The sequence below is a fragment of the Cebidichthys violaceus genome, unplaced genomic scaffold, assembly GCF_023349555.1.
Source record: "Cebidichthys violaceus isolate CVI_PGR_0920_01 unplaced genomic scaffold, fCebVio1.0.p SCAF_596, whole genome shotgun sequence".
NCBI lineage: Eukaryota > Metazoa > Chordata > Actinopteri > Perciformes > Stichaeidae > Cebidichthys > Cebidichthys violaceus.
The window spans coordinates 1-24,881 of NW_027176812.1; the positions used below are offsets into that span (position 1 = coordinate 1).

At 44.7% G+C, this 24,881-nt stretch overlaps 1 protein-coding gene across 1 annotated transcript; it reads right to left on the bottom strand.

Annotated features, from left to right (window-relative positions):
- Positions 1–8,340: 8,340 nt before the first annotated feature.
- LOC137888971 (ecto-NOX disulfide-thiol exchanger 2-like) lies at positions 8,341–24,644 on the bottom strand. Its single transcript, XM_068732501.1, has 7 exons — positions 24,517–24,644; positions 21,778–21,965; positions 19,601–19,741; positions 15,952–16,008; positions 14,914–15,019; positions 12,530–12,615; positions 8,341–9,164 (listed from the first exon to the last, which is right to left on the bottom strand). The coding sequence occupies exons 1-7, from the start codon at positions 24,617–24,619 to the stop codon at positions 9,033–9,035; spliced, it is 813 nt and encodes a 270-aa protein (XP_068588602.1). The 5' UTR covers positions 24,620–24,644; the 3' UTR covers positions 8,341–9,032.
- Between the last annotated feature and the right edge of the window lie 237 nt (positions 24,645–24,881).

The following is a 24,881-nucleotide window of genomic DNA, read 5'->3' on the forward strand; positions in this document are numbered from 1 at the left end:
AGGTACAGGTTTACTCCCATCATCATGAATTCATAGGACTTAAAGGCTTGATAAGAGAGAAACAAGACTAATTAAATGGTATCCGGCCGTTCCTGCGTCGCCGCTGTGCTGTCAGCGAGCATAAAGAGAATTTAAACCGTTTTTAGACTCTGCTTTTCCTGCAGTGTCTGAATTCCCTATGACTTAATACAGTGATGCAATCTCGCTGGCAGCCGTCTCTGCACCGCTGACAGACAGAAAAAAAAAAAAAGCAATACACGAAATATTGAAGAAAATCATCGACAGGGTCTCACTTTACTGAGCTGGGAAATTTGCTAGACTTCTGCAATCAATGCTCTGAATCTGCACTTCGCTATCAACCTCCTGGGACATTTATGATGACTGCCAAGCAATAGTTGAGTCTGGACACGACTTCTCCTTTTCTACCAGTATTACAGGGAATGTGGTGGTACTATTGGACTAGTACTACCCTTTGGGCTAATAATAAATGATGCAAATAATCACTGACTGCTATTTGCTGTCAACCTCTGAAGGATAAGGAAGTAAAAAGACTTAAGTTGTTAAGTTATTAAGAACAGATGAGGTAATATGTGAGTTCACTAATTCATTTTCTAGAAGGATTGGTGAGGAGGTTTATGCAGAGGTGGTGAATGTTGCATAAGATACTTAAATATACACATCACTGTGTGAAAATAATTGTCCTATAATGGCGCGTTATAGGAAACTAAATTATAGTCTTGGATAACAAAGAGGTTGCTAAAAGCCTGTAAGAAGAAATAATATTCATACAGAGATTTCATGAAATATAGAACTAAGTCCATTAAAATGAAATAGAAGACATATTAAGATGAGCTGTCAGTGATAATGAGGCCAGCTAAGAATGAATACTATACTAAAAAAGTTATAGGAAAATAAAAACAACATTAAGGCTACATGGAAAATTGTTAGTAGTGTGAAGAATAACTCCCTGTCCGATACTTTCATAACTTCTCTTATCTTGTGAAGTCTATTGAAGCACATGATGTACGTAAATGTGAAACTGTAGGGAGTAAAATATACTGCAGTCAAATTATCTCGGGGCGCGTAAGTGAAAATGAGATTATGCTTGTATTGTAAAGAAAAAAATGGGATTGGAAGTAGAAAATAGACTATAAACTGCGTTATTATCTAAGTCGGGAAGGATTCCTCAATCTAAAGAGATCTGACGTTTACGCCACGTAGATGGTTTATTTGTCGTGGTCCTTTCAGCGCCGCCGTTGGACTTTTCCAGTTCTCACACGAGATCTTCATGTGGTCTCTCACCGCGCTGCGAACTCTACTGCAGGGTAGACATTTCCACCATTTATCCGAATGAATTGGTTTCTCTGCCTCTTTTAAGACAGTGATACTTGAGTGCAAAAAAAAGGACCCTGCTCAAGCTCAGCATCCACTGATTGTAGATGTGCTGTCTGGGAACATTTCACTGGATATGTATCTCCAAACAGCACTGCCTACATTTGACTAGTTACCCACAGGAGTGAGGAAAACACACAGCAAAAACTGCAAAAATATATATATATATATGCAAGGTGCATCGACAAGAGCTGTTTGTTAGCTGTTCTTTAGCAAATTCCTTCTCCCATGAGGACACCTTAAATGTTCCAGCAGATAAATGCAGAGCACAGCTTGTTTGGATGTCTTTGTGGAGAGTTGTCAAAATCCCATTAATATTCATAAATCAGTCATTGCACATTGTAATTACTTGGCATTTATCTGAATGCAGGTTTTCTTGTTATTTACATAATGGAGCTTGAAGAGAGCAGTGGACATGTCGCATGCTTTGGCTGTGCGAGACGAGTACATCGACATAAAGCAGACATCTCACATGGAGACACTTGCATTAATCACGCAGGAGGTTCATGTATGTGAATGTGAAACTTCATAATTATAATCTGGAGGAATGACTGAGGCGCTTGGGTGAAAGAGATGAAACAAGGTTGTACCGCATTAGTATGCGCCATCCAAAGAGTCGTTCTTTTTCTCTTTGCTGTATATGTAAAAGGTACTTGAGTCAATTCATTGGATTTTTTTCAGGTGAAGCTCGTCAGAAATAACCCCGACACGTGAAGTCACCTCAAAGGAAATTGTAAATGTTGTCACTCCGCTGGAGAATGATCTTTGCTGCCATGTTTTCAAAAAAAAAGTGCACTGAAGGCTGCAATAATGTGCAGTGACACTGACTTATAATTAGGACTACAACTAATAATATATTTTTTTACTTAATCAATGAAATGTTTTGTCTGTAAAATGTCAGAAAACTGTACAACAAATTAAAAAAAACATTCAAATTTCTCATGTAAGAAGCGAGAGACAGGTTTAAACTGTGTAATTGACTAATCATTGCAACACATTCCTCCCAAAGAGTTATTTTGAACTTACTGAATGTTATGTCTTAGTCACAACTAACCCATACAAACACATCTCAACAGCCTGTCTCATAAAAGAATAAAGGTAATACATGTTCACCGCAATCAATCGGGTTTAATATGGAGTCAGTCGCGCATTGAGCCAAAACTCAAGAGACGTCACCGTTGATTCAGCTGGAATGCATCCCTGGGATCTTGATCAAGCTTTGCGGCATCGAACCAAAAGACGTTAACTGAAGACTGAAGACCTCAACTCTGTGGTTCACCCACGGTACCTGCAGTTAAGAAGCTTCATAATGAGAATAAATTCATGATGATTAGCTTGGGCAGTTCACTGTTAGATGATGGCGTTAAGGTGATTTATGGGCAAAGTGCTACAGGAATGCCTACACGGTCAAAGAATAATTCAGCAACAAAAGACGATTTTCTTTACATTATTGTGTGTTTATACATAATAATGTAAAGACATCAACAAGAGGAAGCCTTTTTTATTAACGAGGTAGGTCACCATGTTAACAGAGGATACACTAGAACCACTGAGTTCTGTGTATCTGTGATTAATCGATCAACTTATGAGAAACACTATCCCGTCAAGGACAAAACTACTATGTTTAAGTGAGTATTGATAAAAAAAGCAATTTGTCCATGTACTATGGTGGAATGTAACTATGTAGGGTACATTTACTCAAGTACTTTGAGGTACTTCTTCTTGTACTTGAGTAACGTCACTTGTACTCATTTCCCCTCCACTGCGTGTATCTTGCGACATCAGGTACTTAACAGATTGAGATTATTGTTAGAAAATATGAATCAACTCATGCATGATGATTCATTACTGTAAATTAAGATGCTCAGCAATATATAAAGTAGTTTAAATTACTACCAGCTACAAGCAATGTACACAAATAATGCATCATTAATCATAATCCAGTAGTAGAACGATTCTCTGCATAAATCTTACTTTCACTTTCGGTACTTTAAGTATATTTTGACCCTATTGTACTTTTACTTGAGTAAGATTTTGAATGCAGGTTGTTGTAACAGAGTATTTTTTACACTAATGCTACAACAGTTCGCCATTTTTATTTAAGTAAAAGATCTGAACACACGACAACCATAACGCAGTGAAGTCGAGAGAAACGAAGCTTAACCACAGTTCGATCCCGTCTACTCCTCACGCTCTCTACTTTTCCTTATTTATGCACATCCCCATGCTGTCAACTCAATCAGCTGATCGTCACTGTTCACTTCAACCAATCTGATGCCACTTCACCCTCTGTCAAGTTCACCCGATCATCTTGTCGCCGTCGGCGTTCAGAAGTGTTCATCTCTGGGCTGCTTTCAGCTGTCATTGCAGCGCTGCCTTGACGCTCCCTCACCTCCGGCGTTCACCAGATGCAGCCCTCCTCATTGCGATTCAGGGTCCAGGACCGTGAGCTCGTTCCATATTCTGCTCCATGTCTCATCCATCCATCCAACCGGAGTTAAAGATGTAACTCCAGGAAGAGCTTCAAGTTCTGGCTTCAAGTTAATAATCATCTAGACTCTTTCTACCTCTACAGCCAAGTTGATTGTGTAGATATAAAACCATCCCAATGATAACCTTTCTTTCAGTCTGTAATGACAGACTTTGGTTCAATAACTAGCAAATTATTATAAAAATGACCTACATCTGATGAAGTAGGACAAGTTTAGGTACACAAGAAATAACTAAATTCACAGTATAGTTCTATTTAATCTCAATACTCAAATCTAAAGCACAGGGAGAGCCCACAAAGTATTTATATAACTACAGATTATATTGTGAGATGATATATGCATGTGTGGGATTTTCTCATATATTATAATTTAGGTTTTCCTGTAATCTCTAGCTGTGTTGGGCCTCACTGTCTATCTTTCTGCTGTTTTATTGCTTTGCTTTTGCTATCAAAGCACTTTGTAAACTCTGTTTTTAAAGGTGGTAAATATAAATAAATAAAGTTGTATTATTTGTATTATTTCTCAGGCATTGAACGTGGTAAAAAAAATACGTTCCCACCTGTTTTTCCTCAGTTTTCCATCACACTATAGTAATAAAGAATTTCAAACAGTGTGATAGAGGATTGTATTCATATCGCCAACTGCTATTATCTCTTGTGTTTACTTCGCGGACACAAACCTGGCTTAGTAAGCGCGGACGTGCTGCGTCGCTTTGGGCCCACGGTGCTTATGTACACCACTTACCTCCGCAGGTGGCCGGCGTCCCCGCAGGCCTTCAGGTGTTTGCGGTCCAACGAGAACATAATGGAAATCCTACAATCGTTTAACTGCGAACCCCACGTGAGGATGCTTTGCCAGCTCTTTGCTGCCAAACACAATTAATACTTAAAATCGGTGTCTAAGGACAGAACGTATCCGCTGGAGAACCGACCCAACCTCTTCTCATACCCCCCCCCCCCCCCCCCCAAAAAAAAAAAAACCAAACTTTGCTCAAATAAGTTTCCACTGTGCAGATAATTGCCGTCTGTGTGAAGCGATTCTTTTTTTTGTTTTGTTTGGGTAAAGGTCACTCGATTCATAACAGCATGAAGAGTGGCCATCGCTCATTAGGAGAGAGGAGATCTCATCGAACCTGGCATGAGCCTGAAATGTGCTGGCATTTCAGATCAAACGCACTGATCAGGCCCACTGGTTCCACCAACTAATGGGCCAGAGATACCGCTGCTGGACCTGACGGCAGGGAGATCTTTGGCCGAGACACTTTTCTTTAAGTGAACAGAATTAAACGGCAAAAGTTTCTTTTTTTGTTTTTTTTTGTTTGTTGGAAGAATCCCATGAATACATTTCCAAAAGTAAAGAGGGAGAGAGACTTCCCCTCTAATGTTTCCTTTCTTTACCTTTCCTGCTCACCTGTAGGGTCTGAGTATTTGATGTAGCACAGCCCGCTTAGCGGGTGAAAAATACCTTATGGGCATTCACCGCTGGAGAGAGAGAAAGACGCAGAGACGCTGAATTAAACAGTAAGATGCTCTGTGTGTCACACTCCATGGAAATCGGCGGCTTAATATCCTGTGCCCAGACACCCCAGAGAGCAGTGTAAAGCAATTATTCCAACACTTGCCATTCATTCAGGCTACAAATGCATGCAATTCTACTAGCATACCGAAATGCAGTAAACAAAAACATTGTGCAAACCGTGATTTGGTACCTGCCAAACTAATAATCCTCAAAGACACAGAAATCTCTTTCGTTCTAGTTTTAATATTCCATAGTTTTTTGGTTCCTAAGAAGTCATTCCAAGCACCTGCAGGCGAATGTTTCTGGAGCTGTTAGTGCGTCCCGGTGCTGCAGCACTGGCACCCTGCAACTAGAGTACATTTTAGGATCTTTTATGCATATCTAAAATGAAGACCGTGGAGATTTTTTTATTAAGATAAAAAAACAAACCTGCATGAACATGTCCCCAAGGCGCTGTGGCCACACCCCTCTCCCCCGCTGTCGATGCAAATCGCCCCCGGTGCTGGCCCACCGGCTGACTACATGCAGTGTGAGGTGTAAGCTGCCGTGGCGCTCAATAGGAGGAGCTGTTGACTCATCACATCGTGTCAGCGAGCTTTTGTTCCAGCTTCATCTAGATTATGTTGAGCTTCATCATCTGAGGACCGTCCAAACCTCTTCAACCGCAAACCTGTTGGTCCACGGCCAACGCGTGGACACGCCTACAAAGCGGCGTTCCTCTGCGTGTGTTCTACTAATCCACTTTCTGCGGCGATCGTTTTCCTTATTACGGACCACTCGCACGGCCAGCATCCTCTCACCTGCTCTGCTCAAGGGAGGCCGTAATCATAATGAAGTAGATGCCTTCAGGAAGCAACATGAGAGGAAAAAAAAAGGTAATTAAGGGTATCTCGAGCATCATGAGATCACCCGAACGTACCCGGTTATCTCCTCACGTCCAATTATACCTCCACAGCGACTCATTCTAAGAAAATGACACGTGTGCCCTTACATTCTATAGAATCCAGGCTCAGTGTTCGCTAAAGCTTGACACCAGGAGATGCTCCAAGGACATCTGCAAACATCTCATCCCAGTGACGTCACAAGGTGGGAGCCGTCCTCCGCTGGAGGTAACCCCCCCCCCCCCGGATGGTTTTGGCTTAGGCATACACCTTGAATTGATTTAATGAGGAGGCTCCTCGCTGTGTCGCAGCGACGAGAAGACAACAGTGAATGGAGAGCGGCGTTCACCAGGGACTGCTGCTGGATTTAATTAGTCTGTGTTTACCTCCTTGTGCGACGCCCGAGCATCTGATGCACAACCACAGGCGCGTTTGTGCGCGCGCGCACGCACGCACGCACACACACACACACACACACAGACACACGCACGCACACACAGGCACACAAACACGCCTGTAAAAGAGATACATTGCGAGTGCCCGCAGTCAATCAGCGCGTAGGAACGGCAACTCAGTTGGGAGGAAACGCCAGGCAGAAAAGCAGCTTCTGAAAGAAAATAAGGCGCCATATTAGTGTTTTGTTTACGACGGGGAGAGCAAGAGAGAAAGCTAATGAGTGAGAGAGAGGAGAGGCTTCTGTGAGGTGTGCTTGGAGTTAGTCATCAGAGGCTGAGATCAAGTCTTGCAGTGTGTGGAGAGGAAGTGGAGTGATGCACAACTCCACACACAGGCAGCATCTCTCACCATCCCATGAGCGCCATCAAGCAGGCAGAAGCCGATTTGCAGTTCCTTCATCTATCAGAAACATCATCATCATCATCATAAGAAATAAGTGGAGAATGTGTAATAAGAGAGGGACAGGCCTGGTCTTGCGTTTCGCCTACATGTGACAGAAATAACGCACAGCACAAGCAGTCACTCTCTGTCCTAATCACGCTCGACAGCGGCCTACAAACAAAGTGGGTTGGAGGTCACACACTGCATTTAACATGCAAACGACCCCACTCTCCCCGAGACGGATCATGGTTTACTTTCCACCCATGAAGCCCTCCTCCCGTTCAAACCGATGCCGTTAATAATGGATACACGGATGGGGAAGGAAAAAAAAACCTCGTCGAAACTTGCAGGCAAAACATCCTCATTCCCCATTATTAATTCAGGTACGAGGAGCAGCGCGCTGACAAGTGCGTGAACGGCAATTTCTCAAACGCGACGCCCGTAGGAGACGGAGGAGGCCGACGAGCGCAAATCATGTGTAATAATAAACCTTTGTTTCTCAGAGCGACAAGGGAGGAGAGCACGCCGCCAAATGACCCAGCGGAGGCGCATCAAGAACGCTCCACTGGGCTTCTGGGAGGAACCTCCAGTCCTGGCGGCAAGAGCTCTCTGTCTGGCAAAGACGGAGCAGAAAACTCCCCTCTGAGGCGTGTTGTGTAACCGCCTAATATATGGATCCTGGAAAGTAGCGCGCACACACACACACACACACACACACACACACGCACGCACACACACACACGCACGCACACGCACACACACGTGTTGTGTACGCGTCACGGCAGCAACAGCACACAACAACTGCCTCCCACCAATTAGACATCGTTACATGATCCCCGAGGTGTGTTTCCCAGTAAAGTGAGGCGCCGCTGCGCTGTGCCTTCAGCCCGGCTTCATTTGCTTTCAAAAGACACAAATGGCCTCATGTAAGGTTTCTGAAAAAAATCAGCCTTGAGTGCAGCTCCAGCTCCTCTCAGAGGAGAAAAAGGTAGAAAAGAAAAGAATGCCCTTCAAGCAGGACCGGGGCGCCAGCGTAGAAGGAGACCATTTGTCTTTGTGCAGGTGCATTTGGGTGAGTCTCCCAGGACTGATAGTGAAGCTTGGCAGGTTTGTAGAAAGGCACTAGAACACACACACACACACACACACACACACACACAGAGGTATTTTACAACCAGACTGCCCGAGCATCGTTTAAAATATGACTTCAAGCATTTTCATATATTCAAACGTCTTTTTATAATCAAAAATATCATCCAAGCATTTACAGTGTATTACAACAAATGATTCTATGCAACTGTTTAACAGCCTTTACAGAAAATGAAGAAATATATCCATTTTTAGATCTATTTTACAAACCAGGAAGGGCAAAAAGAGAAGCGAGGGAGGCCAGAGGGTTCGGAGGTTGAAGTGTTCAGTCAGACCCCGGTGAGCCTCCTCGGCTCCTGTAGTCCCGGCCGCTCACACCCGACGCCATACGGAGCCGACCGCAGGCTCAGAAAGCGCTCCACCCCCCCCGTGTGGGCCGTTACTACAGAATAATCCAGTGACTGTGGGAATCGGCGGTCTTCTGGAGAGTCATTATGTCTAAAAATATTTTGCAGACACCGAGTTCAAGCTCATGAAGATTTCTGCCACCGTGGTTTTTGGTGTCAACATTCACGTAACCATGAAAATGCTGCGTTTTTTAAAAGTTTTTTTTTTTTTTACATCTCTGCCAGTTACGGAGTCCTTGAAATGCTGTTACATTCCCTCCTCATCTCGAGATCTGTGCTCAGTGTTCCGTGTCCCTGTACAGTCAGGTACAGTCCACCGTCTCTGATGTTTGTGGGCTTTATACTGTGTCTTTCGCGTCTTTACAGTGTCCCCCCCGCGTTGTCTCGTGTCTTCCGTGTCTCTCAGGAGCAGGTTTCTACGTGCTCTTGATGCCCTGGAAGCCGCAGAAGTTCCAGCGTTTCTCCAGACTGGCTCCGACGCCGGTCAGCTCCTGTCTGAAGGTGCAGGGCAGCCGAGAAAGAAGAGCCTCCACCTCACCGGTGTTAATCTGCGAAAACACACACACACACACACACACACACACACACACACACACACACACACACACACACACACACACACACACGTCAGACCAGCATTAGACAGAGAACAAAGTACGACACACCAAGTCATTCTAGAACCATCTTCAAGAGATCAGAAACAAGAATTCTCGTGCTTTGTATGAATGCCAATCAGATCTTTGAAAAACACACACCCAGCGTTTCATTGAAAACATTTTGTTCATCCTCCAATCTTGTTTTTTGTTTTTTTTTGACAGGATAGACCACGGTGTTTTAATGCACTTTTGAAAAACTTTGTTGGCATTAGTGACGTGAATCTTAAGTAAGCTGTGATCCTGACCAGTGTTTGGTCACTGTCAGAAAGTGAGGCCTTCCGTTAGCTTTGAAATTACATTACATTACGGTCATTTAGCAGACGCTTTTATCCAAAGCGACTTACAATTCAGTATCTATCTACACACCGTAGACGCAGCTACTTTGGGGTTAAGTGTCTTGCTCAAGGACACATTGACATGAGCAGGAGCCGGGGATCGAACCACCGACCCTCTGATTGAAAGGCGACCCTGCTCTCGACTTAGCCACGGTCACCCCACGGAAATGAGATGTTTAGTATCTACAGTTCATACTTCACGGAGTCCGCCACGTTGCGCCGCCATGTTTCTACAGTAGTCCGGAATGGTCAAACCTAACACCGGATCTAGAAAGAGCCTTTTGCCGCCGTATTTCACCGACGCGCTTAGAAAGGGAGGAGTGAGCGGAGGATGCAATCTGCAGCCTCACCACTAGATGCCACTATATCCTTCACGTTGCTGCTTTAAGATGAGGCATGCTATTTAAAATGCTGTCTTCTTGCCAAGTCACAAAGTTTCCTTAAAGTTAAATTTTTTTTTACATTAAGAATAGAGAGGAGGGCATGTTACTATGATAGAATGTGCCAAGTCAACCGATGAGTTAACTTTGGACATTGCTCATCCATCCACACTTTATTCTTTTACACACAACACCTCCTCTCTACTCTCACTCGCACCCTCAACTGCAAATAATCACAGCGCAACTAAGTTTATAGCGGGAGTGTGACGGCATCGCTGCCACCTGACTAAGCGTAATCTGGCTCACGCCGCTCGGGTGGGCCGAGGCTCATCAGTCAACTGAAATCCCGAGGTGACGTTGCCAAAAATCCACTGTACGAGGCCGCTGTAGGCGACCCACACCGTCTCGCATTAATAACCGGGTTGTTGGAGCCCCGGCGCTGATGTCAGGACGCATTAAGGCCCATCACGGAGATAGGACCGGTGTGACATGGCAGACAATGGAGCCGGTGTGTGTGGAGCCGGTAGATAAGCAGAGAGGAATCGGAGCTTGTTGTTGGAGAGTCTAGTCTAGTGAAATTGACAAAAAAACTCTGTGGGCTGCTTGATATGTGTAGCGGAAAGTCGACGTGAGAACAACAGATGCACGAGCAAACTCATACGCACACAGACAGACAAGAGGGGGCGTACGATCTCACACTCTCACACACACACACACACACACACACACACACACACACACACGCACACACACACACACACAAGGGTATCAACACATGAACAACGCAGACACACTAGACAAAAACAACCCCAAAAGGCATGAGAGGAGACGGTCACTCTCTATTCTTTGCATGTGTGAGAATGAGTCAGGGTGGTGATGAGCATATCCAGAGAGCTGCTGCAGAGAACAGGCATTTCTTGGGGCAACCTTGTGGACGTAGAGACAAAGTTTTTTGACAGATTAAATTTCGAGTTTGAGTTTAAGTTTAAGTGGCTTGAGATTTGATGGTTTCAGCGCGGATGTTTACTGCGTCTTCTGTCTGGACAGTGACTGTAAAGGGAGCGGTGACATCTGACAATTTTTTCTGAAGGTCTCCTTGTTGTCGAGACAGGAGCAAAAAAAAAAAAAATAAAATAAAAAAAAAATGCCATTACTCTTAGTGTTACCACTCGGAGGTGACATTGAGGGTTGGCCTTTTGAAAGCCTCGTGTGAGTGGCGGTGAAGAGCGATAATACGTCTGGAACGACGGGGATGAAATAGCCGCGCTTCGGTCAGACAGAGTGGAAACTAAGGACGCTGTTTGGCTTCGAGTGTCAGAATGAAGGATCTACTTTTAATATGTTCCGGCGTCAGGGGAAATCACACAACAAGCCGCATATGGCCAGACATATAGCGAAGAGAAAAGTAAGAAGACAAACTTTAACTTCCCCAAAACAAAAGCGTTCTACATGAATTCAGAGATGTCTAAGTGTCTCTGATGCAGTTTGTGAATGTGTTTTTCTGTTCACATCTTTTTCCTCTATGAATGTTTCCTCTGTTGTACTCAGGTCTAGGGATGAGGTTTGATACCATTTCGTCAAATTGATCAAATAAGAGCTCTTTGTCTGAACACCTTTTCCCTGGCTGAGAAGGCAGCAACACAACAGTTTGTAGCGTTCGCCTTGTTGAATGTTCACAGCTGCAGCCTTCACCGCTTTTTACTACCGACTCCAAATACCGAAGGGTAAATTGGTGGAAGGTTATCAGCCAGATCATTCCTCCAGAGAACAGTTGCCTCTCAGTCAACTGGCAAACGCACATTGGTGTTAAGAAATTACTTTTCACTCACAATCAATCTTTGGCTGAATGCAGGCACCAGCTGCAGAGCGCATAATAACCAGAGAACAGACAGACTTCTTTTTAATTCTAGCAGTTACAGAATTATCTCTGTTCATCTGCAGCTGATCTAATCTGCCACAGGTGTCATTTCAACCAGTGGCAGTCAGATGTTGTCACTGGTCATGTTTTTCCAGGGCTTTTTGCTAATAAGAAAGGTTTGATAAGAGCTTTGTTAGCGCTGGAGCTTAACAGATCTGGGCATTAGCTGAACCCATCCCTAGTCAGGCCCATAAAATCTTAATCTCAAAGAGATTACCACAATAAAAAAAAAGGTACACAATCTCCATCCAGCCAATCTTATTCTGATTGCTAAAAGGGATACTTTGACATTTTGGCAGAGAGTTTAGAAGATAATATCAGTACTGCTCTCCAAAATATCAAACTACTCTTTTTAAGTGCATCTGCCTCACCTTAAGCCGTCTCCTCCAAAACGCATCCACTTCAATGGAAATGGCTGAAAAAGCATTACCGAGCCCTTCTAATGGCCCGAGGGGCCGTTGTCTCTTCCAAACAGCAGGGCCCTGGCACACAGCAAGCCCATATGTCAGCCCGGTATGGGGGGGCCGCCACAGAGTCTGCATGGGTGTATCTGATCCACAGGGGATACCGAGGGCAGGCTCTGATACCGAGGGCCAGAGTCTTGATTCAAGCGAACCCGCTTACCTTGGTGTCCAAACGCTGCAGGTAGGAGCAGATGTACTCGATGCTGGCTCCGAACGGGTGGACGTGCAGGAAGGTGGAAATGATCCCTGAAGGAGGAACAAAGGAAGTCGTTGAAACATGTTAAAAGCGGAGACGCGTCGCAAAAACATCCAGTTCCTGTCGCCTGTCGAGAGCGGACGAAACGAATGTGCCTCTGACGGGAGTCCCGGAGCCGCTAAGAGCCTCTCGTACATTGTGGCTCCAGATTACAGGGAGTGTTTAATGGCGGCTTTGATGCCGTTGTCTCTCATCAAAAAAAGCCGTACTCTTCCCCCCAGCTCAAACAAACCATCTGCTGTCGGCTCATAGACGGGACCAGGAGAGAGATAATCCTCCACCTCTGCTTGCTAACCACCTACAGAGCAGCGAGGAAACCGGCAGCGGAATCAACACACAAACAGTGTTAAAAGTCTTAAAGAGGACGACGATGCAGCAAACGCTTGAGACTTTTTAAAGAGGAAATTACTACTTCAAGGCTTCATTTTTGCCACGCCGCAGGAGGTAAGTCGAAAGTCGAACAGGAACAACGCGCTGGCCTGGAGCTGATCCGCTGACTATGAGTCTAATGGTCCAATTCAGACACAATACCAAGTAGATCTCATGTTGATTTATTTTTATAAAATCACCCACTGGAGTGGTTTCGCTGTCTGTGTTTATTTGCCTTCAAAGAGCCAACGGACATGTTCTCCAGCTACTCGTACAGACGTTTGCTGTAACTACATGCGCCCACTCCCTGTGTGCACACTGCCAGAATATGAGTGAGTGTCAGAGTGTCATATTAAGGCTCAGATTCATGATCAATACATATTCAAATGAGATGATCGTTGGAGCACTTTTAAAAAGTCAACAGAAACTCAAAATTGCTCCCATTATTTTTTTTTGCACCACATTTCCTCCTTTGGGTCTGCCAACTCAGGATAAAAGGCAAACTGTGACCATCAGACTTTCCCGAATCTGATGGGGGAATCCAAAGCTTCTGCTTTACATTGTCATGCAAATTTACATCTCGACGGTAGCGGAAGAGATTTCAACTTAAATTGCACCAGCGAGAGCAAATCTCTGTTGGAGTATTTCTACTGATTTTTATTTTTTTTTATGCGTTCGTGCTTCACGCTGTATCTGAAGGCACCGCAAGAAAGTCCGCTTTCACACCTGCTGCCGGTTTTCAACAATGCCACGGTAATCTGCTCAAGTGCCCTTTGCAAAGCTGAGCCGTAAGCCCCTTCTGACCCCCGTCCCTCAGCCGCTCTGTGAATATCGTATTATCTTAGCCCCTTCAAACACACATCAAGTACAACGCCTGCAGCTCCAGAAACCAACCAATAACCCCGCGCTGGATTACTTCCCGCCCCCAGGCTGTGTCAATTACTTTATGGTACTTTTATATAACACGGATTCATTTGGGAATATGCACCCACCTCCGGGCCTCTGTGTACTTGAAGTGAGGGGGGGGGGGGGGGGGGGCTTGAGGCCGTGTCCAACAATTTGCAACAGAGCATTATACAATAATGCTCACTTTACACAGCAATTGCTCAGGTGTGCAAGTGACCGACAGTGAGCGGGGTCGGTCCCGTACTCTGAAGTTCTCTCTCTGCACTCCACACACCACTACAGGCCGCTTTCAGGCACGGAGCGGTCGCCGCCAACTCTTTTCATGACGGCAGATGTGCGGCCCGTGGCTGGCGGCAGCCGCAGGAAGGAAGCGGGAGTACAATAAACAATGATTAAGCTGCTAGTAAGCAGTATGAACCATTAATACAGGAGAAGCTGCGCTGTTCAGACTGGTGGGATCAAAAGGTAGCCGGGAGACTGTTTGAAAGCACCGACCTGAGAGATGAGCGAGAGAGGGGGAGAGAGAGAGAGAGAGAGAGAGAGAGAGAGATGCCTGGAGGCAGCTAGAACAGCAGTGTGGCCATTTGAAGCAGGTATAAACACTTTAGACATGATTGGATGTTCGATGTAGTTTGTTCAAAGCTAACTGAGGCTGAGAAGGTGCTCATCGCTTCGGGTTTTTCGACATCATTTTCAGATTCATATTGTGCCTGTGCTTAGTTTATTCTGAAACAAATGTGCAATTAATCAAATTCCTACAAAAAGCGAGTGCCACAGTATGGCTAAGAATCCAAAATGCCATCCCTTTATCTTTTTATCCTATTAAGACATTTGTGGGAAATTCTCATAATTAGCACATGAATTCTTGAGTAATCGCCAAAAACCACCAAATGCTAATCCTTGTGTCCTGGTGGACGTTTGGGCCAAATTTGAAGAAATTCCCAAAACAACATTTACAACATTTACAGCTAAGCGGTGTTAGCGATGCAAGAGTCAGATTTGTGTCAGCGTACCAACGAGCAGAGCCTCCCTCTCGGAGTGGACGGGACTCGGTGGGTTCCTCTCTGTGGGGCCTTCCTTCTCCTGACTGCAGGACACCACGGTTGAAACTGTGGCTTCCTGCACACACACACACACACACACACACACACACACACACACACACACACAGTTAAGACAGTTGCGTTAACGGAATCTGCTCCCAGCCACTGTTTGACCGCGGCTGACGAGAAGTAAACAAGCTGAGACTCGAGTCGACGCTTGGCACGCAGTAAACAGACGAACGTGAATGAGAATGAAAACATCAGGAAGTTTCATGACCAACACATTAACACGGCGAGACAATGAAGACGAGGATAATGAGGCGGGGGAGATTCTTTTGCCAGCAGCTATATTTCTGATAGAGGGATGGAATGCATGTCTCACACACACACACACACACACACACACACACACACACACACACACACACACACACACACACACACACACAGACAAAGGAGGGACAAGTGAAAGAAGAACACAGAGAGAGAGAGAGAGAGAGAGAGAGAGAGAGAGAGAGAGAGAGAGAGAGAGAGAGAGACTTGGAGAGGAAATGATCAAGCTGTTTGTTTCAGATCTGACAGGTGGCAGAAAAATGGCGGCGGAACAACAGAGGAGTTTTTTTGTCTGCGTGTTGTCCTACATGCTATTGTGTGTGTACTATTTCCACTTATGGTGCGAGATGCCCGGTGGCCCTTTCCTGTTTCTAATCTATCCACAACACTCACAACACTGTGTGTGCGGGTGTGGGGGACATATGCACATGTGCGAGCCATTTTGACTTTATGAGTTCTTTATTTCCTAGCCCAGTTGTGTCTGGGTGATTTATTTCGATGACACATGCAGTTGCAGTGAACTGGATTGGCCCGTAATGATCTGTCATGTCACTGGCGGAGGTTAGTGAGAGTGTCAGAGGAGGATAGAAGAAGAAGAAGAAGAAGAAGGGAGAATGAGGACACAAAGCAATATCTGGAGAGGATTTGAGGAGGGCTCAACCTTTTCCCACTTACGCTGGTTTGATTAGCGCTCTCCTCGCCGCCTCCGTCGTCTTCCTTCGACGTCTCCAGCTGCAGCGCATTAGAGACATATGAGAAGAAAAAAAAAAAAAAAGCTAAGTGCTCATGTCAGACAGAGGAGGGGGGGGGGGAGCACAGGCATCGTCTATTTTTAGAATAATGTCCAGAAATGTTGCTGACTTTGAAAAAAAGGAGAAAAACAAGAGACACGCTCCAACTACATTTGGATATAATTAACGTGAGCGATTAATTTTGCAACAATGAAAGACTTTGTGGGGTTTCGGATTTCCTGGGAATATATTGGTGCAGAGATAATTACTCCATTGTTTTCTATCAGACCAGTGCTTCTCAACCTTTTCAGTGTGGAAGAACGCCCACAGCCCTGAACGGTGCCTCCTCACCAGACGGGACGTCTCTTTGTTCTGCTGCCTTTGACTATCAAGAGTGACCGAAGCTACATTTCGTATCCTCTTCCTGATCGAGTCACGTCAAAGGGAAACCGAGCAATGTCCGTGTGTAGCTGGCCTATGGCAGCTGAAAGGGTATTGGTTATTCTGATAATTATTATATAAAAAAACCCCCATAATTTCTAGTTGATTACATCAGCGTAGCTACTCTACAATCTTTTCAAATACCACAATTAAATGTGCAAGTACCCCTGGTTGGTAATCACAGGATTATCAACGTCATCACGTATTGAGTCACCGTTTAAGCGTTTTATCAATCAGAAGAGCCAAACAGTCTCTGGTTCCAGCTTCTGAAACAGAAGCGTTTACTGCTCTTCTCTGTTTTATAACATTTGAATCGAGTATCTTTAGGTTTTGGATTGTTTTTTTTGGACAAAACAAGCAATTTTAAGATGACAGCGCTGTGGCCCTGGGAAACTACGATGAGCCTTTTTCACAATTTTCTGACATTTTAAAGACTCCACATGAACACCAGTTCACTTGCTGGAGTGCTCGGCTGTATAACGTCCTCTGTGGCTCTGAAGGGAGCTTTCAAAAGTGCCGACAGAACAACCTTGAGCTCAAGACTCTTAAACCTCGACAGCGAGCCTGAAAAACTAAACTTGTGGCGTTTTAAAGACATTTACCAGACAAGAGTCAAATTTAAAGACGCTGAGCATTTTTCGGAGCTCGACTAATATTTCAGCCTCTGCCGGTTTGATTTTGACCGTTTTTCTTTTACCCGTGTCTCTCGCAAGTCCTTTTTACGTCAAAGAAATGAAACGGTAAATCGTTCAAGTGCTCCTTTAATCAGAAAGATAAACGACAGATCAATCAATAACACAAATAATCATCAGTGCCAGCGCTGAAATATAATACGTATGGAGAAAATGTCACGAGGCGTTTGCTTTGATCGTAATAGTAACAGGGGTTAATGGCCTCAATGACCTGCACTGGTGTCAATCCAGCAATGAGTGGTGACGTGAAGAGATCTCTCCAACATGACAAATAACACAAAACGACGGCTTATCTTCGGAGAAACCCTCTCCCGAAAATTGATTTCTCTCCCCCCCCTTTAATGAGACTGCCTCTCATGATTCATGTTTGCCCACATGCAGGAATGTAATTAGCATATTTTCCCCGAGCTCGCAGTGGCGGCGACACATTTCAAATCAAACTCATCACCATTAACGGGCTATTGACAACTCTGTCACTCTGGTTGATGCGAGCGAGGAGACGTTTTCGCGAATTACAAATTCAGCTCTGCGTCGCACGAAAAACCTGCAAGTACATTGGAAAGCCAACAGACAGCACATGGGGCCCCGCGTGGATCGAGAGCCTCCCGCTCGTATTATCATCCAATTTAATAGGCGATTGAACCCGAGGCTCGTCTCGACGACAGCCCTTCCTCTCATTACGCCGGGCCAGAAGGAACATCGACGAGCATTAGCACTTGAATCCTGGGAATACGGGACAACACCTGAAACATTTGTAAACACGACACGTCTAACGGAGAAAAATGGCCCCTGAAAGCTGAAATTGTTTAATAAGACTGTAGATCACGCTGCATTGTATTTAGCAGCGTGCTCTTGTCGTGCGACAGCTCGCCTCTAATCAATTTCAGATGGAGCTTTGTCGAGGGGGGGGGGGGGGGGGGGGGGGACATGCCTCAATGTAAGCAACGCGTTCAATCAAATAACAAATGGGATGTTGGGATGGATGACTAATGCAGCAGGAGCGGCTCTAACAGACGATGAGGCCGTGTGCAACAGCTCCGCCACGGCACCGCGGTTTCACATCTGCGCAATCTCTCCTGTAATATCTCCCCATGTGGCGATCGCACTCACGCCGTGGGAACGCATCGATCACGTGACATCTCGGCCAGAGTCGATGGAGCCCACGGGAACAAGACGCCCGGGAATCAGAGAGGAATGTGATTGGGTTGCTGGTCGTCAATGTCACATGAAATCTCAGCCGCAAGACAAATACGGAAACCGATTCGACGGCGGTCGGCCGCGCTCGATGTGTCTCTGGTTGTGAAATGAATGTTTGTTTGTAATAATGGAGGGGTTTTGTAATAGATAATGTATTTTTTTTTTTAGATCCTTAAAGATGACGTGAGACGACTTTATATGCATTATTTTGACATGTTTTGTATTATTTGTACTTTTGTGAAGGAAACTCCAGCGGCAGCAGGCTGTTGCACCAGCTATGTTTCACTTACATGCTGATATTTACACTTCTGGTCATCGATGAATCGCTTGCTAACATGCAAACAATATCATTCAAGTGATGAGGGACAAGATAGTTCTGCAGACGTAGACGCTACAACGTTTATCTGTCCATCAAGTTGCTTCTTTGATCTCACCAACACCTCAAAACCCAAATTTATGATTTCATTTTTCTGCCAACGTACTAATAGATGAATCAGCTCATTGGTTCAGCACTAAAGACATACAGTAGTGTAGCCAACACTGTCATTTATTACCTTTATGAGACACTGTAGTGAACATGTTTCTGTCCATATGAACTGTCTATGGAGTACAACTGAAGTACACAAAGGACCTCAAACGGTCCTTCAGGTGATTATTGGTAGGTTTTCTACAGGAGGAATTATGCACAATAACCAGAGCAAAGTAAAGGGAAATCATTTCACTCGACTTAAAACGTGAACGCTGCATCATAAACATGTTTGGAGGGAAATTAGAAATGAAACAGTCGATTAGACTCCGTGTTGAAGAAGAATGAAATAGGCTCCCTGGGAGGAAAATGGGAATCCAGAACATTGAAGTTGGAAAACGTCTGTCTCACTGCGGTAGGTCTTTTCTCTCAGTGTTAATATCATACGGATCTCACCCAAAATAGCTACTTTGGGATATCTGATGAGCTTTGAAATAAGTTTTAAACTAGTTCAAGTTATTGAGTCATTTTCCTCGACCCAAAACTCCACATCACCACTATCACATTATGTCCTTTTGTTTATCGAGGATTTATTCCTCCAATATCTTTCATGCGCGGAAACTAATTTCTTTCTTATTAAAGTGCAAATTAGATAATGTTCACTTTCAAGCAAAGAGAGTAACCCAGAAATGAACTTTCACGTAAAAAAAAAAACCCGAGGAAACTTGGCAGATTCTTCCCCTCGCTTCATTCTCAGGAAAGCCAGCTGTGAAATGTGTGTTTTCTGTCAGACGAACCTGCATCACGTGTGTGTTTTGCAGGTTCTGGAGTCCTTCCTTCAGGTTCTGGACTTGGGTGTTCAGCTGCTGTTTGTCCTCCAAACTCTTCTCCAGCTCCGCCTCCCGCTGTTTTAATTCGTCCCTCATTTTTAAGAGTTGCTGCAACAACAACAGAAGAAGAAGAAGGGGAGAACGGTAAGCCGCTAATGCTGCGGTGAGCTAACTAACCGTGAAAATACTAACCTGCTAAAACAAAATCAGCCATTTGTTTTATTAATATTTAGCATGCAATCCCTACATCGGTAATTACAACTTCAGCTCAAAACAAAAAAGCAATTAGACACCGACGTGAATTATATCTTCAATAAACATTTACTAAAGAGAAAACAGTTGTATTATGGTCTTATTCGATTCTCTTCCAATGGGTCCAAGAGGAATAATTTGCCAAATCGTTTTGCTTGTAATACACAAAAGAATCCCTCATTACACATAGATGAAGAACATCACGAGAGAAGTAACGCTCATTGGGGTTTCATCCTTGCTTTGGGGTGAAGCAGGAACTGGTGTTAGACGAAGCTTTGATCGCCAATTTATCTGCTGAACGCAGATGGAAAGATTCGCCTCCTGCTGCGTTCATGTCAACAAAACGAGGGTCTTTGAGACACGGGGGGTCTTTACAGCCAGGGTGGGTTTTTTTTCTTTTCTTTCTGTTGCTGAACTACACATCCGAGTGCCTTTGTGAGACGCACACTATAATTCACAAACGAGGGAACAGGTTGCCAGCACACGCTGATAATATTTCATTGCAATTTATGTGTCTGCGTGAAGCAACATGTGGACCCCGGGAAAGGAGAGGTATCCAATTTCGGCGTCGTCCAGTTCATTTAATCCGTTCCCCTAATCTTTTCATAAACACACCATGAGAGACGTAAGCTGCAAAAGTAATTACTCACTGTAAGCAGGAATGAACAGCAGGGCATTAATGGATTCTCTTCTTTACATGAATCGATCATAATTTCCATTACCTGTGACAGCTAGCTAAGTGCGGACACTTGACAAATGCCAGAATGAGTCAATTTAGTGGTTCTTCCGTGCTTAACGGTGAGATTAAAGGGGTTGTTCTTTAGAACGTGGGAAGGTTGCACCATAAAGATTCAGTAGTGAAGGAAACAAGGTCACCAAAAGCACATGATCTTCCTCAGCAGATGTTTGCAGAGTAGAGGTGAAGCTGCAGGAGTTCAAATATTCTTTAGTTAAGAAATACAGTCGGCGATGGATTTTCTTTCCTCCTCCATCTGCTTGTGAAGATCATGTGAAATGACTGAAAGCTCCAGGAGATAGTTTCCCAGTTCAAGAAGGAACTTTTGAGCCACAGCTTAAGATGTTGATTTTATAAAATAACAGAACATAATAAATGTGTCCAAGTGATACATCACAATTTCTCAGTGCCTTCTCTCCTTTCATGCGTTATGATATATTTACGTTTTATTTCTAATTTATTGAAATGTGCATATGCATCTTGAACTATCTCATAAAACCGTTTTCTTTCATTATGCGATTTCTTTTTGGCTTCAGACATCGAATGCCCGTCTCTGCCTTCTATTGTTCTATCCCTCACAAAGTCTCACACAGAGCAAGTATCTTATGAATATATGAATATATGAACGTGTTGCCAATAAACCAATCCAAAAACCGTAACACCAACCACTGAGAGGGGTTTAATTTGGGAATGGAAGACTGAAGAACCACGTTTAGAAGTAAGCATACTGTACATACTGTGCTGAATGGTATTCGAGGCACATTTTCGTAGAAAGATCCACTCCATTTCATGATAATTCTTTGAATAAATGGTTTGAAATTGTTTTAATAGCCTTGGGTTTTGTGCGCTATTCGAATCACAGCTCACGACCTTCCAATCCCAAGTAAAACCAATTCCAACAGCGAATAAGCTTTCCTTTAACCAGAGTAAACCTGAAAAGATAATTATTTCAGCAGCTCTTCAGAAGAGACGAACAGCTGCTGCAGACAGCTGTACCTCTCTACTTGTTCCTGCACAGCACTCACTTTTAAAGTCCTGCATTGAAAACTCAATGGGTTAACCTGAGAGACTTTGTTTTTAAAAACATCCAGGTGTTTAACAGTTAGGAACAGGAGATTAAACCTATTGTTGGACAGACGGCTGCATGTGCAGATACCTTCTGCATGCCTTGCAGAGCCTGCTGCAGGAAGCTGAGCTGCTGAGAGTGCGCGTTGTCCTCCTCGCTGCCGACCGGTTGGTTCTTGCCTTGTTCCTGTTTGAGCAGCTCCACCTCGTTCCTGTAGGCGTCCAGCTGGCAGCGCAGCGAGTCGTTCTCCTCCTTCAAGGCTTCCGCTTGGGAAACAGCTACAGGGAGCAGAATGGAATATGGTGTTTATCGTGTAAAACACTGCCACGGTTGACTGGGTCTCAGTCTCACAGCGCGGCTTTTTATCAAAATATTGAAGCTTGTGTATCAGTTACGCGGAGACATTTGCAAGCAGATCCCTCACTGTTCATTCGAGAGCGGGGGAAAGGAAACACCGAGGAGGATTACGGGGTGGTGAGCGTCTTAAAATTCAAAAGCGTAATGGAGCTCAGTTTGACTTTATGCAAATTTCAGGCATCTTGAAACACTAAATGACAAATGTCCTCTTGATATATGTCTGCTGCTAAATATGTCTCTGTCCTTTCCTGCAGGACAGAAAAAGATCAGGGCGCTTTTAAGTCTCTAGAACGGCATTCAAATATCCGTGGGTTTAATTCAGTAAGACTCATTTAATCAGCTTCATGTAGCTCTACTTTGAGATGATTGATAAATATTCACTACTGCTCTGACCGGCTTCTTCTACAGAGCAACAGTGGCCAAACTCACGGGTATTGGAGTATTAGGGAGAGTCCGATTTGTTTGTTTACAGCAAATTTTAAGAGTTTTGGTTTTAAGAAGAATTTGAAGCGGGAATAGAGAATGGGGAAAAGAACTGGAAGCAGCTGCTCTCTCCACTTTAGCAAACAACCCCACAACTGTCATCAGATTGAAATTAAAAAGTTGTGAAATCTTGAACACGGTTTTACGCAAAAGAAAAGACCCACTCAAAAAACACTCAAATGCAGAAATTTTTCTTGTGAAACCGAAATTGTTCTTCACACATCTACCCAGCAAAAAAAAAAAAAGGGACCAAAATGTCAAGGTACCACGCTGTCAAGCTATCTGTAAATTGTTATTTTGATATTCAATCCGTGTGGGATAATCAAACACCTTACAGTACATCAACATAGACTCCAGAAAGCGGTGATAATCCCAGAGTGTTTTGTCCAATAGCTCTCTACTGGACTTTGACCTGACCTATTGAGCAAAGAGACGAGACGGTGGGAGTTATTATTATTTGAAACCTGCTCGGCTCCAGAGATGTCCAGTATTATCAGCTCTGCTCTCCTCCTGTGGGCCTTGAGGGGCGAAGCTCTTTGGAAAAGTGAAATACACTGACTGGAGTGGGGAGATAAGCCCCATCCTCTGTGTGTGTGTGTGTGTGTGTGTGTGTGTGTGTGTGTGTGTGTGTGTGTGTGTGTGTGCATGACTGCGTGTCTGGTTAGGTTTTGTGTGGGTGTTCATGAGTGCTGCCTGCAGTCTATCATGGAGGACCATTGGCAGTGTTAATGAACTCTTGCTGGGCGAGTGTGTGTGTGTGTGTGTGTGTGTGTGTGTGTGTGTGCGTCCACGCCGTGTTTGTGTGTACTTTTCTCCCAGCAAAATGAGGGTATGAGGTGAGAAGACTATTGATCTGAGAGCCTCATCAACTTGGTGTGAGGGGATGTCAACCGCTTGGCCAGATTCAGAGCAATTCCCCCTCTGTTACATAACAGGCGGCGCTATCGACCTGCAGATATCCACGAGCGCGCGCACACACACACACACACACACACACACACACACACACACCTACAGGCACACAGTCACGCACACAAGCGGTTATTTTGCTTTCTATTCTGTACATGAGTCAGACGCAGAGCATTGATTTACTTTTTAAGAGGCTGCAGTCAAAACACAGGTGTTTTCAGCGGGCCTGGTTGACGTGTAAACATGCCCCTTTGCTAAAAGGTTAGTGAGTAAAGGGGGTGTAACAGTCTGCAGTTAACACAAATAAGACAAAGTGTCACATTAACACCCATCACCTCTGTCAATCCTGTTGCATCGAGTGGAATGACAGGTCCTTGCCAGCGATGCTAATTGCTGATATCGAAATTAAATACAGCAAGGTTGCGAAAGAGAATGGGCCGAGCTGACGCCTGTATTTACATACATTTGCATGCTGATTAGAGAAGCTGTCATATTAGCAAACGGCAGAGATTGGAGTGATTATAAGGCGAGAAGAAGGAGTATGTGAAGAGAGCGTAACGGCACGCGGAGAGGCACGGAGCGCACGGCGACGGATGCAGCACTGTTGCCCGGGCGACTACTCTAGACTCGTGGGTTATTGTAACGGCGGTGGAGAGATTAGGAGCGCCGTTAGTTTCTTCGGCGAACACAAAGAGAGTCCTTTGAGGGAGAGGCAGAGGATTACGGCACTTCAGTGGAACCCCGATCTGATATTAGACGGCAGCTGGCAAGGTGTGGACAGATTCACAAACACGGAGTAGCGTGCATCACAAGGTGGACTGGGGCGGATGTCTTTTAGTCGTCGTGTTCAACGTCGACGCAGCAAAGCGTGCTCGGGTGTCGGCATTTTGACGTACTTTGAATGCGTTCTTCTATTCATGTCAGACGCTCGGGGGATGATTACTGTCGTTTCAGTCAAACACAGCCGTCATTCTCCCCCCCGTTTATTCGACGCTCTCGGCGTTCGTCCCCTGAAGATCTTGATCAGCGCATGTCGACAGACGTGTTGAACCGTGAATACGTGCAAATGCATATGCATACCTGAGTCCTCAGAGTCCTTGCTGTCAGGGGAGTCCTCCATGTCGTCGTCGGACATCTCCATCTCCTCCTCTCGCCTGATGCCCATCAGCTGCTCGCTGTGCATGTTTCTAATCTCCTGCAAGACACAAACCGACAAGAAGGGAGGGTCAGAACGGCAAACGGTCACGGCTGATGCACCTTTTTAAGCAGGTGCTAGTAGTAGAAGGATCATCAGTGAGGCCCCTCTTTCATTTCAAAGCTAAGCATTAGCTGTGAGGAACACTTATAGCAGATCAGTGCAGGACGAAGGAGAGCAGATGAATCAGAGCTGGAGCTACATTCCTCCTCTGGCACAGGGATAGGGCAGATGGTAGCACAAATATAGC

Bases quoted from the DNA above. Each gene is read 5' to 3' on its own strand.
- LOC137888971 (XM_068732501.1), bottom strand. From the start codon at position 24,619: ATGCACAGCGAGCAGCTGATGGGCATCAGGCGAGAGGAGGAGATGGAG. The intron at 19,742-21,777 runs GTATCTGCACAT...TTGTTGTTGCAG, and splicing joins CTCTGCAAGGCATGCAGAAG to CAACTCTTAAAAATGAGGGA. The intron at 16,009-19,600 runs GTTCGTCTGACA...AATGCGCTGCAG, and splicing joins AAAACACACACGTGATGCAG to CTGGAGACGTCGAAGGAAGA.